The 14,506-nt window shown below is 31.2% G+C and overlaps 1 protein-coding gene across 2 annotated transcripts; it reads right to left on the minus strand.

Annotated features, from left to right (window-relative positions):
* Positions 1-3,081: 3,081 nt before the first annotated feature.
* Positions 3,082-4,805, minus strand: LOC120074314 (vacuolar protein sorting-associated protein 28 homolog 2). Of its 2 annotated transcripts, none has more exons than XM_039027401.1 (2): positions 4,648-4,805; positions 3,082-4,220 (listed from the first exon to the last, which is right to left on the minus strand). In XM_039027401.1, exon 2 carries the CDS (start codon positions 4,112-4,114, stop codon positions 3,485-3,487), a length of 630 nt encoding a protein of 209 aa, XP_038883329.1. In that variant the 5' UTR covers positions 4,115-4,220; positions 4,648-4,805; the 3' UTR covers positions 3,082-3,484. The 2 variants fall into 2 exon arrangements, with proteins under 2 accessions (XP_038883329.1, XP_038883330.1); XM_039027402.1 differs by having other exon boundaries at positions 3,082-4,283; positions 4,648-4,795.
* Between the last annotated feature and the right edge of the window lie 9,701 nt (positions 4,806-14,506).

Consider the following 14,506-nt stretch of genomic DNA (forward strand, 5'->3'; position numbering starts at 1 on the left):
TAAACTTATATGGGCTACATCTCGGCCATTAATTCTGTTGATCTTTTCAAATACTATATATTAATCTTCCCAAATCTTAAATATTATATCGAATGTTTACGTAATTTCTGTTAACAATTATATTGAATTTCAAATTATCTAAATGGTTTTCAAATAATTGACTTGTGATTTTTACCATTTGAGAAAAAAAAACAAAAATTTCAAAATATTAAGGTAAAATATGATAAATATATAGAATCTCAGTGCAAAATTGACTGAGAATTCACCGAGAAAACTCAAATATATAAAATCTCAATGTTAACCTGCCCAAGATTAATATTGAGATTTTATATATTTTCAATATCTTACTTTTTTTTTTTTCAAAATTTAACTTTTCCTAAATTTTAAAAATTAAAATGCAATTACTTGAAATCCAATAATTGGTATATTCATTTGAAAGTTTGTAAATTCATATAATTGTAGAAACATAAATTGAGTTAAATATTTGAGAAATTATGTTATAATCTTTGGTAAAGATAAGTTAATTACGAGAAAAATTGAAAATTTATAAGATTTGGTATAAAATTTGGGAGGATTACGTAATATTTGAAAAAAATTAACCGAATCTAAGTGGTTAATGGCCGAGTGTATCCCATCAATCGACAAAATAGAAAATTTTGTTTTTTTTAGAATTTTGTTTGTCGGGTCAAAAAATTTTTGCTTTATACTTGAGAACTAAATCTAGGTGGTGGATCTTGTTTGAGATAGATTAAGAAAAATGGAACAATTTTCAAATAGCGTGCTGATTTTGTAGAGTGAAAATTGAATAGACTATTCCTAAAAAATTTCCACAAAAAACTAAAGGATGAAAAATAAGAATTAAGAATAGCATAATGGTGAAGTGGATAAAAGGAACTCTCAATAGCATTTTTTTTTTTTTTTTTTTTTTTTAACAAACGATTGGATTTACAATTGTTAGATGTAGATGTTGCAATTTCAATTATCTTAAATTAAACCCTAAAACCAATTATGAACCTGAGAATAGCTAGCCTTTAAAATATCTAATTATTCGTGCCAATCTTTCACACATTCACAATCTAAAGTTTTCCCTAAATAATAATAATAACAAAATAGGTTCAATTTATGATGACCACTTACTTAGGGAGTTTAGTAACATTTGGTTTTTATTTTTGTTTTTGAAAATTAAACATATTTCATCCACATTTCTTATAATGATTTGCATATTTATTAAGTACAATGGTTAAATTCTTAACCAAATTCCAAAACAAACTCAAAGCTTATTTTTTTTTAATTTTCAAATTTTGCTTTTGATTTTTTAAACCATTGGTTTGGTGAAAAATAGTGAAAAATAGATAACAAATGAAGACTTTTGAAAAAAAAAAAAAAAAAAAAAAAAAAAAAAAAAAAAAAAAAAAAAAAAAAAAAAAAAAAAAGTTACCAAATGGGTCTTAGAAATAAATTTGTAAATGTTGACTCGGACACTCGAGAAATAAACAAAATAATAATAAATAAGGAAATAAATAAGGAAAAAGAATGAATAGAATATATAATGAATGAAATGAAATAGCTATGTTGAGTGCAATAGGTCCGTCCGTAGCATTTATCCTGATTCCTATGCAGCAAACTTGCACGCTTGAAATGAATTTATACCAAAAAGTTGGAAATTATCTTCTTTCTAGACTCCATTCCACATCACATTATCCTTCACTTTTGCCACAGCAATTATTGAGACTTTGGGCAGCAGCTCACAGCCATAGTATCTACCCCCCATTTTTTCTTCTTTTTTTTCCTACCACCCAGATTCCTCAATTTCCCCACATAAATCCCACTTAGTAATTAAGACATTTACTGCCCCATCATTCTTATGCCATATGCTAATTCATTGTTTGGGTAAAAATATTGTCCATTTACATGATAACATAGGATTCCAATTTTGTGGTGTGATACCTAATCCAGATTAAACCCATCATCAAATCTAATGTAGTCCAACAACCAAGTAGCCAACTAGGTGGCCACATGTAACTATTCAAGTGTCTTTATGAAGAAATTGAGTGTTTGAAACAAATTCTGATTACTCTTCTCCTATGAATCAATGTTAACCACAAATTTATAGCTCAAATCAATCAAATCCAACCCAACCAAATTAGGTCACAGCCATTGTCATAATGTCATCTATCATACAGTCTTTGTTAGGAATGATGTGAAGTATGAGGTTACCAAATAGCCATTTTTAAAATTCAAATGTTGTTATCAAACTCTAATTAATTTTAGGGCAAATAGTAAAACTATCATTAAAGTATGATAATAGTTGTAATTATATCCTTCAATAGTAATAATTAGACCTTTGAATTTTTAGAGTATTAAAATTAGATCCCTCAAACTTACAATAATAGTAGAAATTAAACCTCTAAATGATAAAAATTGAATCCTCAATTGTTAATTTTAATATTTGTACGAGTTTGAGAATTCAATTTTTATCCAGGAAAGTTTGAGGGTTACCACCATACTCTGAGTGGTTTTTGTAATATGCTCTTAATTCTGTTACAATATAAATTAAACCTGCAACATGAGAAGATGCCTAAACGTAATCCCAAAAGATAATGGGTGTAGGAACTTTGAAGGTTTGCCATTGTCCATAAGAAAAATTGTATGTACTAGACATCAAAATTTCCTTTGAACTCCTAGTTGAAGGTCATGGATTAAGGGAATAATAAAAGCGGTCCCCAAGGCCAAGATTGTCACTAGATGCTTGGCCGTGACTTAGATTGACATGCTTTTATTAATAAGAAAACTCAGCATAGAGGACAAAAGAATTGAAAAAGTTAGAGGAAATGAGGCAGGTTTCTGATAAAGAACTGTAACAATGAACCCATGAGTTCTGGAACTGAAAGCACAAACGTCACAAAATCCAACCCCACATTACCCCAAAAGTATCCAAAAAAGGATTTGTAGATCAGATGTAGATGGCATAGCAGAATCTGGTTCAAAAGCAAAAAAATTTCTTACAACAATCAGAATATCACATGCATAATTCAGTACCAGTTTCCAAATAACAATTTGGTGAAATGAACAATGAAGTAGGTTTCTCAATAAAGCACTCTACAAAAACCCATCAGTTTGAAAGTGAGAGCCTAATAGAAGAACAAAGCTAACAATGCTCACAAAACCATGGGCCCAGGCCATCAAGCCAAGCCTAACCCATAAAAATCCCAATTCCCTCAAGTTCCAAAGCACTTTTTTTTCTCACATAATTAGAATTACAAACACAATTCAAACAATCTAAGCCAATGGAAATTCAAGAGCCCTTTTAAACTGGATATGAGAATTTGAAGAAGAAAAAGGTTTGTCTCCATCAACAGGCATTCCATATTTAATAGGAAAATGGAGCACAACCCATCCGGATTTATGAAGAAAGTGAACTTATGCAGTACGACAAAATCAATAAGCTCTTATATCTATATACACACAAGATTACCATTAACATTCAAGTACCAGCAGTAGGCAAAGCCGCCATGAATGAATTATATGAAGATTCAAGATCAAAGTGAAGCTGACGAGCCTGCTGCTCTGTTAACTCATCCGCCGCGCCCATTTTCGAAAGTCGTCCAAGCCACTCCTTCATCTTCGTCTTGCCTTCAAAATCCGGCGGCAGAATGGTCAATTTGTTCAGTGAAGCAGAGAGATCCGAGAGCAGGGGATGCACCTGATCAACCGCCACCATATTCAGTTTCAACGAATCCATAGCCGTAATGAAGTTCTGCACACACTCCGCAACAATGGCCGCGGATGTGGTTGCGGAGGCAGCGGCGGCCGCCCTGTGCTCCACCGTGGCAGGCACCCCAGTTATCACAAGACGGTTAATCGCCGCCGGACAGTCCATTTTGTAAGTGTCTGCAAATCGTTCAATGCTCGGGACTGTGTCTTTGAGCGTCGAGGCCAGGGTTTTGAAATGTGCGATGAGTTTGAAGCATTCAGTCTCGTAATCGGAGGAGGAGATAATGTCACGGATGTAAGCCTTTTCGAGCTTTTCGGTGGCCTTGATAATGGCGTATAGCTCTGCGAAATTGTCGTACATTTCTCTCTCGCGCTTGTCGTTCCAAAGCTTGACCTCCATAGAAGCAATCTTCGGGTGCGAATGGTGAAGAGAAATTGGGGGTTTTATGATCTGTGGAGGATTGGAGAAGAGAACGGGACACGCGCAAAGAGAAAGACCTTCTTCACTGAAGAAAACACAGAGATAGAGTAAACATAAATCCAGAAAGGTTGAATTTCACAGATCAACACTGCAAACCCACAAAACAAAACCACAATCCATTCAGTCTAGAGTCGTGAAGAAGGAAAAAGAAAACACGGGTTCTTAATTGGGGGAAAAACACATTCGAAAACACAATAAACCCTTCTTAATATCAACCAAATTCAATCGAATCTGATCTATGAAAAGAGAAGACAAATCCTTTCGTAGAACAAGAGACAAACAACAACCAAAAACTTATTATTCATGATTTTCCTCCGATTTCTCGGCGGCCAAACAGGATGATCAGTAACAACAAAAGGGGAAAAGTAAAACAATCGCGAGATCAAATGGAAACAATCAAGAAGAACAATCTGAGTAGAAGGGGAAAAAAAAAGGAAAGGGAAGATGTTAACCCTGATGAGAGAAAGAGAGGCGATTCGTGAATGGTGAGAGACAAAGGTCGTGTCGGGGGAGAGGATGAAGAAATCTGGAGAGAGAGGGGAAAGATTGCGTGTGGGCTCGCACATATTATTATTGCTGCTTACGGCATCTGCGTGTGGCAGTTGCAAAGCAAAATACCAACAAAAAATAAAAGAAAAGGAAAAGAAATTCATCTTCTGTTACGGTGGGGCGGCGGCACAGTGAAGTTGATGTAGTCTCCGTTCTTTAGTTACATGATTACAGTTGGGCCTTTTTAGTTGATCGGCCCCATCATGAGGTTGGAGATACGAACTTCCATGGGCTTGACAAAAATCTATCTCGGCCCACTGTCTAGGGTTATGGAGAAATTTGTTTTTACTTTTTTTAGTAGGAGATAGCAATTTTTCAAACTTTCGTTTTAGAAAATAGCAATATGTGTTAGATCTATGAAGTACAGACACGGATACAAATATGAATACGATGATACTAATTTTTAAAATATTAAGATACTAATATGTTGAAGATCCGCTTTTTTCCTTATAAAATCTAGGATATAGATACATTTGACAAAAAGATACTAAATGTAATCCACTAAATCTACCAAAAATTATAAAATATCAAGTTGATGACAATAGCACAAAATATAAAACATTGAATACAATACAAAAAGTAATCTCGGAGATATTGAAGTATAATAGTCAATAGAATGAAACAAAAAATGGACTTGGACTTAATCGAAGAAAAATAAGATTAGAGGGAGAGGGAGAAGTTTAAAGATATTCATGTGGGTTATATTTGAGGAGACTTTTTAGATACTCAAACATGTTGATGAAGACTATATGTGATTTTAGGATTTGATCTTTTATTATTTTTTCCCTTTTAATTTTGGACCGGAGGGGAAAATTGACTTGGATTTAATCGGAGAAGAAAAATAAGATTAGAGAGAGAAGTTTTAAGATATTCAAGTGGGTTATATTTGGGGGCTTCGTAAAGACTCAAACGTGAAGATGAAAACTAGATGATTATAGGGTTTGATCTTTTATTGTTTCTTTCCCTTTTAGTTTTGGACCGAAGAGCTTTTTTCAATAGGCTGTTTTGGTTGGAGTTGGAAAAGATTTGATTAATTGCTTATCTTTTTGTCAAATCGTGTGTCATATAGATATCTGAGAAGTATTTAAGAGTATTGATATTTTAGTTTATGTTAGAAAAATAGCAAAACGACTTTGAATTTAATTGGTCACTAATTATTGGATTACAAAAATACTCAAATACTATCTACAATTAGTTTATTCCAAAAATACTTTTTTTTAACAACATTTTATTGGTATTTAAAATATATTCTATTTAAAGAAAATAGGATTTGATTCAACCTTCTAAAAACTAATGTATGATCCAACTTCCTAAAAAACTAAAACATGACATGAATTTTACAATAAATGATTGACCTATTCTTAAAGATTAAAACACAAAAACCCCACTAAAACTCCAAAATTAAAGAAATCCTCCATTGCAAATTAAGATTAATTGGCAAGAAAAAAATTACAATGTGAACCTTAGGGTCTTGATTTTCCTCTGCCATGCCTGAGACTGTGCTTTGCAACACAACAAAAGTCGATGAAAAGGTGAGAACTGGTACATAAGTTGGAGAATTGGATGGTTACGAGAGAAAAAGGGAAAGAAACTCAGACAATCAGTAGCAATTCGACAATGGCTTGAAGATGGAGCTAGAGACATAGATTGGGAGATATGAGATTTTTAAAATCGAAACGAGATAAAAAAAAATGGAACAAGATGAAGATATGAGTTTTTCTTTTTTTTAAGGTGAGATTCGATTTTTAGATGAAGATGTGTGATTTTAACCTTTTTCTTTAACAAGATTTAAAAAGATTTTTAGATTCAAAATATTGGAGGTTGCTTCAAATATTTGAATATCAATATTCAATTACATCGAAATTAAATATAATGTTGAGGCATTTTAGGATAAAAGAAGTCATCATCAGGTGCAAATGAGTTATTTTGCAAAGATTATGAATTCGAATGGAATGTAAAAAGATGTCATGTAGTCCAATTTTTCTTTTCTCTAATAAACATTATTAAAATTGTGTTACACTCTAATTGATATGATTGTTTGAAAATCGTGTCATGTTCATTGGTTAATTAAATTGCCATTTTAATATGTTGTTGAAGAAAAATTAGTCCACAACAAAAGAAATAAGCAAATAATGACAACTTACTGCATAGTTGATAATTCTGTAAATTAAGGGACTGAAATTGCTGAGAATAAAAAATTAATTATTCGTTAATTATTTATCTTCTTCTTCATCTTCCGAATTCGAATGTACAATCTCTATTTCACCTCATCAAGCCTATTGGATTTTATGTCCTAAAACTCGTTGTTTGTAAACAATAAACTTATTCTGTTATCAATAAAGATATTATTGAAATTTTATTTTATTTATAAAGTTGTTATTGAATGTATGAATTGCTCATTTCATTTTAGAAAGAACCTGAATCCAATAAACTAAAGATCCATGGTTGTTATATGAATACTTGAACTTTATGTGACGATATGAAAATGGATCAAGTTCGAGTAAATAGCTAAAATGGTCTATAGTATATGAATGAGGTTGGGTGCCTTATTCTGGTAACACTATCGGATGTGACCCATTCTGTAGTTGGTACAATTTGTTGTAAAGTTCTACAAACGAAGTGATCCTGATTCGTTCATGTAGTGATATGAGGAGTGGGGGTGTTCTATGCAATGGGTTTGTATAAGATCGGACCAAAAAATAAGTCAATCTTACTCTATAACACTGATTACTAATTAAGACTGACTATTTCAAAGCGATGATCTAGGTAACCTGACTTTAATCCTGAGTTAACTACGAACTCTTGTTTATTCGGGATTATCCTTAGATTTGCATGAGTGAGGGTTGACTCAACAATGCCGACTCAATAAGCCTCCAATTTCAGGGGTAAGATCGAGTAAATAGCTGGGGACATAGGGTGCAAGACGGAATTCACTCCTACCCGCTTTTAGAGATAGTAGAGAGGTTGTTCCCTTAAGTGTTGACTCCGAGCCTTGAACAAGAGGCCCCACCCTCTCATTGGCCCAAGAGGGACTCGGTTTAATGATTAGATAACAAACAAATTGTCTATTAGAGGATCAATGAGACTTAAGGAGCAAGATGTAATCTCGGAAGTAAAACAACTTTTGACCTAACTGTTATTACGAACAACCTGAGAAAGGTCAACTTACTAATCATGGTTATATCGAGTGGACACAATATATCGACTGTGAGGGGAGTGCAACTACTGAACCTTAGTGGAGTGACTCGATAGTTAATGAATGATGGTTAATTAGGTCAAAGAGTTTTGTCGATTAATCTCAGATCATTGGAGCCCATGATTTGTAGGTCCATGAGGTCCCCTACTAACTCATATCAGACTAAACCTTAGAACAATATGATGAACAAATTTAAAGTGTTCAAATTCGATTTTTGGAGCAAAGCATTAACTATATACGATATATTTAACCTAATGTTTAATCGTGAGTTGAATATAAAAAGAGAGAAAATAGGAGATATTTAAATAAGATTTAAATATCAAGATTATGAATACAGATTCATATTATTTGGGATTAGTATTGGATTTAATATTAAATTAAATTAATTAAATTATTTAATTAACTATTTAATATTAAAATTAATTATTAGAATTAATTTTGAAATTAAATGAAATTGGTCAAAATCATATTAACCATCAAAATTGTTGACTAGGTAAAAAATGCAATAAAAGTCACTTTTGATTTTGAAAGTCAAAAAGTCAAAATTGTCGACTTTGGACTTTGAGAGTCAAACTTTGACTTTCGACCAAGTTATTGAAAAGATCCAACCATTGTGAGTGAGAAATGCCAACATTTGCATTGCTAAATGTTGGCTTCAATTGAAGATACTTGCCCTACTAATTTCACTTTGATTTAGTGGATTTTTTAGTGTCAAATTCTCATCAAACTCAAAGTTGAATGTTTTGCATGAAATGACTTTTAAAATGAAGAGTTCAATGAATTTGAAAAACTCTTGGCCAAGTGGGATTTTATGAGATTATTTGATAATCTCAACCCTTATTTTCTCTCAAAGACTTAGCCTTTTCCTCTCCGAATTAGTCACTCACCGGATCCCACCATCCCGTTCTAAGGCTGGAGAATAGTCGAGAAGACTCTCGTGATGGTTTACGAACCGTTCATGAGGAGATTTGAGCTGATTTGGAGAAGACTTGAGTTTACAAAGGTTGTATTTCTTCTGTCCCTTCGTAGTTTATTTAATTGCATGTTTATTCTTTGAAATTAACCTAATTAGAGTACTTTACATCCATTATTTCTTTCATTGTGCATGTGTTCGTTCCATCAAAACCTCCATCATGCTATGTCCCGCCAATGACTAGCATTTGAATATTCATCATTTGATTGGAATCTTACCATTTTGAATAGGATAAAAGAGAGTTACTGACTAAATGAGAGAGACGATAAGGGAGAAAGAGACCAGATATGAGAAAAAGGAGAGGGACAACAATACCTATCTATAGTGGAGTACAAGGAACGACAAAGGGGAAATCGAGGCTGGCGAACAAGAAAACCAATGATAGATTGCAATTCGACGGTACTGTTATGCAACCAATGATAAACTATTGGTTGGGCGACGAGATCGATGGTGAGTAGCTGAACGCGTAGACGAGTGGCTGAGCAACACGTGAACAACATTGGCGTGCGACTGAGTCGAGTCAAGACGCCGGTGCGGTGGAGGAGATAGGCGGCTGGAGAACTAACAAAGAAGGAGAATGAGATGAGAATGGGGGAGGGTTTAGTGCAGGCTTCCCAAGAATTTAAGTGAGAATATACAAAATTAAAAAAAAAAAAAAAAAAAACAAAAACAAAAAAAAAAACAAAACAAAACAAATCTGTTAATGAAAAATTCTAATTACATTAAACTTAAATATGCTGAGGGACAATTTAGGATAAACAAAAAGTAGAAGCACGTGCATCTTAGACGTTTGCCATAATTCAAAATCCAAATTCATTTTACCAAAATCCCAAATAAAAGTCCAAATATTCCTGCAATTTGGAGGAAGTTAGGAACTTAGGATTGAGTGCCTCTCGTTTTAAAATTAGTATTTAGTCCTTATGTTTAATAAAATCTCATAAATAGTTAGAACGAATAATGATTAAATTATAAATATCTATCTAAAATATAAAAGGATGTGCAAGAGAAACTTTTGATTTTTCCTTTTACCCTTTCTAGTGGATGATTGTGAGGATATATGTGGTAATTCCACATGTAAATCACTAGATAAATGTTTTTACAACTTTAAAAAAATCACATTTTATCTCTAACCCATTATTTACCATGATCGAAATAAAATCTTGATTTTAACCTACCTTTCACGTTTAAAGCATCATCAAGATAAAATCTTGATTTTTCTTCCTATATATTTCAAAATAACAATACTGTTGTATTTTTTTTAATTTAAAAGGAATATATTTCAAACTAATAACATTATCACGTTTTTTTAAAGAATAACATTACCGCATTTTAAAAAAGAGAAAAAAAAACATCATCACTATAAAATAAAAATAAATTTCGGTTTTTGATTTTTTCCTTTCGATATTTGATTTAAGATTCAAGTTTATCATTATCACATTCTAAAAAGGAAAAAAAGCATCATCACGATAAACAAAAAAAAAAGAAAAAGAAAAATAGTCTTGATTTTTTCAAAGATTTGATTTAAGATAAGACGAATTTAATTTTAAATCTAAATTTGCGTTATAGGACTGAGTTATGCTTTCAAATTTTCTAAAATATCTTTTTATTTTAAATTTTTTAATTTTTATCTTTTTTTATTTTTTTATGTAGCTCCGATTTGTTTATATTGTCCAATATTTGTTTTTCAACGATAAACATCCCCAATTTTATTTTACTTCCAATCACCTATTTTTCTTCGTTCTCTTTAAAGCTTTTAGGTTTTTGTTCTAACCTTGGACAGGTTATCTCTACCCATTTCTTTTATCTATTTCAAGAATTTGAAATCTAATTTGTCTTCTAAGCTAAATTAAATTCCCAATTCTCTATTAGATTTTTCTTTTATAATTTCATCAAACAACTTTTCTTAAGTTGATCTCTTGTTTTTCTTAAGTTGATCTCTTTAAAGCTTTTACTTTATATATATATAAGATAATTTTTTTCAACAAATTTTACTTTTTAGGTACTTTCTTCAACGTTCATTTTTTTCAAATTGTCTATCAATTTCCTTTAGCAGTTTCCATAAGCTCTTCAATGCTTTTGGTTTTTTTGTATAGGATTATTTTTATAGCCATTTTTATTTTATAGATTTTTTCTTTCTTTCTAATTTTTTATCCTTCTTTCAAAGTGAATATAAATGGTTAGAAATTTAGTTTTTTTTTTCTTTGAGCGTGATTGCCTAAAAATAGGAGGAATTTTTTTAATTAAATGATTTAAAGTGATAATGTGTGTATATATATATATACTATCACTTTAATATATATATATATACTATCTATTTATATTAAAGTATACTCCTAATATTTTAAGGTTCTTATCTATCTTTCTCTCTCTCTTTCTTTTTGGATAATAGGTTAGTCCATTTGTTGCTTTTTTGTTTTTTTTTTTGGACTTTTTCCCATTAGTTTTATATACATCATGAGTTTTCTTTGATTGGTTGCTCAACTAATTATTGCCAACATAAGAGGGGAGAGACATATGAATTCTCTCCATATTTATTTTTTATTTAGTGTAAATATATTTATTATTCTCTTTACATATAGAGATTTTGTTATTTTTCATTTCATGTAAATATTTTTGTTATTTTTATGCCACATACAACGATTTTGTATTTTATTAACTCATCGATGTTCTCTTTGACTAGGGTGTTCAAATGACTCGACAATCCAAACCATTTGGACTACCCAATCAAAATTATAAGGATTGGGTTGGATTAGTTTTAATTTTGGGTTGGGTTGGATTGGCTTTTTTATTTTATTTTTTTTTGGATTGCACTTTTAAAAATTCGGGTTGACACAACTCAACCCAAATTTCTAATATTATTAAATATATATATATATATATATTATAACTCATATATATCTTTATGATGTTTGTAATAGATATCTTGGATTTTGATATTTAACATTTGTGTTTTATGAAATTTTAATGATTAGTATGTATACAAATTTAATTATTGTACGTTAGTAAAAAAAATGTAATAAAAAGAAAAGAAAAGAAATAAATAACCTAACAACGCAACCCTTAAAATTTGGGTTGGGTTGGGTTGGGATGAGTTGGAGACCTTATTCGGGTCATTCGGGTTGGTCCAAAAAATTCCCCAAATCCAACCCAACTTGATCCATGTACACCTTTATCTTTGTTTATCGATATATATTATGGAAGTTCGATTCAATAAAATTGTTATTGAATACATGAATTGCCTATTTTATTTTAGAAATAATCAAAATCCAATAAACTAAGGTTCATGGCTATTACATGAATACTTGAACTTTATGTGGCATAAGAGTGGATCGGATTTGAGTAAAAAGTCAAAATGGTTTATAGTATATGAATAAGGCTAGGTGCATTATTCTAGGGACACTATCGGATGCGGCTTACTTTGTTGATGTTACAAATGTTGTAAAGTGCTACAAACGAAGTAATCATGATTTATTTATAGAGACATGAGGAATGAGGGCATTCTATGTAAAGAGTTTACATAAGATCGGATCAAGAAATAAGTCATTCTTACTTTATAACGATGTTTACTGTTTAAAACTGACTATTTCGAAGCAATGACCTAGGTAACTTGACATTTGAGCTAACTATGAACTCCTATTTATTCGGGATTGTCCTTAGTTTTGCATGGGTGAGGGTTGACTCAACAACACCAACTCAATAAGCCTCACATTTTAGGGATAATACTGGATAGATAGTTGGAAACATAGGGTGCAAGATGAAATTCACTCATACCCGCTTTTAGGGATAGTAGAAACGTTGTCCCCTTAAGTGCTGACTTTGAGTCTTGAACAAACACTCTCATTGGCCCGATAGGGACTCGGTTTGGTGATTGGAACTCAAACTAATTGTTCATTAGAGGATTAGTGGGACTTAAAGAACAATAGGTAATCTCGGGGGTAAAACAGTTATTAATCCAACCATTATTACGAAATCCTGTAAAGGGTTAACTTACTAATGAGGGTTATATCGAGTGGTCACAATATATCTACAGTGAGGGGAGTGCAATTACTTGGGCTTTAGTGGAGTGACCTGGTAGTTAACGAATAGTGGTTAATTAGGTTAAAGAGTTTAGTTGGTTAATCTCAGATCGCTAACGCTCATGATCTGTAGGTCAATTAGGTCCCCTACTAGGTCACAAATGGATTAAACCTTAGAATACTGTGATGAGAAAATTTGAAATGTTCAAATCCAAAATAAGGGAATTAGTAATTATATATGATATAATTACACGTTTAATTATCGAATTAAACGAAATTGGAGAATTGAATAATATTTAAATGTGATTTAAATATTAATTACGTGAATAGTGATTTAGGTTTGTGGAACTGGTGTTTTAATAATTTAATATTGGATATTTAATTATTTTAATTAATTAAATTATTTAATTTTATTTAAAAGTAATAATTTGAATTAATTTTATTTAAAATTAAAAAATTAAATTATATGAAAATTAAAATAATAAAAATTAATTTTGATTTAATTTGAGTTTTAGAATTTTAAATTAAATTTTGAAACAGTAATTTTAAATTAAAATTTGATTTTAATTTAGGAAATTGGAAAAATCAAAATTAAGTGGATTTTTCCCACTCTCACTCATAGTTCCACTAAAATTATTCAAGTAGGAGCTATCTTATTGTTGTACAATCTGATCGCATGAGGTTCTTATACAAAACTCAGTATTTTGAGCTGAGATAAAGACCTGCAAGATTGAAATTTTCTGAGATTGAAAGGTTGATGAAGTGTTCTTCATATAGTTCTCAAAACCATCTTTTCTCCTAAAAAAACTCTTCCTCAATTTAGCTCATTTTGATTCCCACAAATTAATTTAAGACCCAAGAAAATAGTAGGGAAAATCTGTTGGTGGTCTCTACACATTTGGACAGGAAATTGGAGCTAAATTTGTGGATCAAAGAAAATCTTCAAAGGTATTTATGAAACCCTATTGGTATTCTACGAATAAGCATATTTTTATACTAAAATTGATGAATTAGAGTGCTTAATGATTCTGAATTCTTCCGCTGATTGCTTGCTAACTCCAACAAAATCTTTATCATAAATAGAAAATATTTTTTTTTTCGATATTTAATTTAAGAATTCTTTTTGGTGGGAAAGACATTATGTGATAGTTTTCAGCACATTTTTACTCATTCAATACACATTTTTATTTTATTACGTTTAGACTCTTATTTCAACCTACATAACTTTATTTTCCATTAAACACGTACAACACACGTAGTTTCAACTAGTAAACTATAGGGAGTAAATTATAACTTTTCTCCAACTATTAGGGACCAAATTTAGAATCTAACCAACAATCAATTGATTCTAATGTTAAACTTATGATTTTGACGGGAAAGCTCTAAAGTTTAGCGATACTGTTGAGCTCGTCGAGGTTACTGCTTTCTTAGATGAAATTATTACAGGCGAAGAAGTATGGATTTATCCTTTTTGTAGATTGTAACGGTTTTATGGAACTTACTTGAAAAGGTTGGGATTGTTTCATCAAGCATTTTTTTCTATGACATTCAAGCTTTTAATCAACAAAATATTATTT

The sequence above is a fragment of the Benincasa hispida genome, chromosome 3, assembly GCF_009727055.1.
Source record: "Benincasa hispida cultivar B227 chromosome 3, ASM972705v1, whole genome shotgun sequence".
NCBI lineage: Eukaryota > Viridiplantae > Streptophyta > Magnoliopsida > Cucurbitales > Cucurbitaceae > Benincasa > Benincasa hispida.

Excerpts from the sequence above, each read along its gene's own strand:
- LOC120074314 (XM_039027401.1), bottom strand. The coding sequence starts at position 4,114 with ATGGAGGTCAAGCTTTGGAACGACAAGCGCGAGAGAGAAATGTACGAC.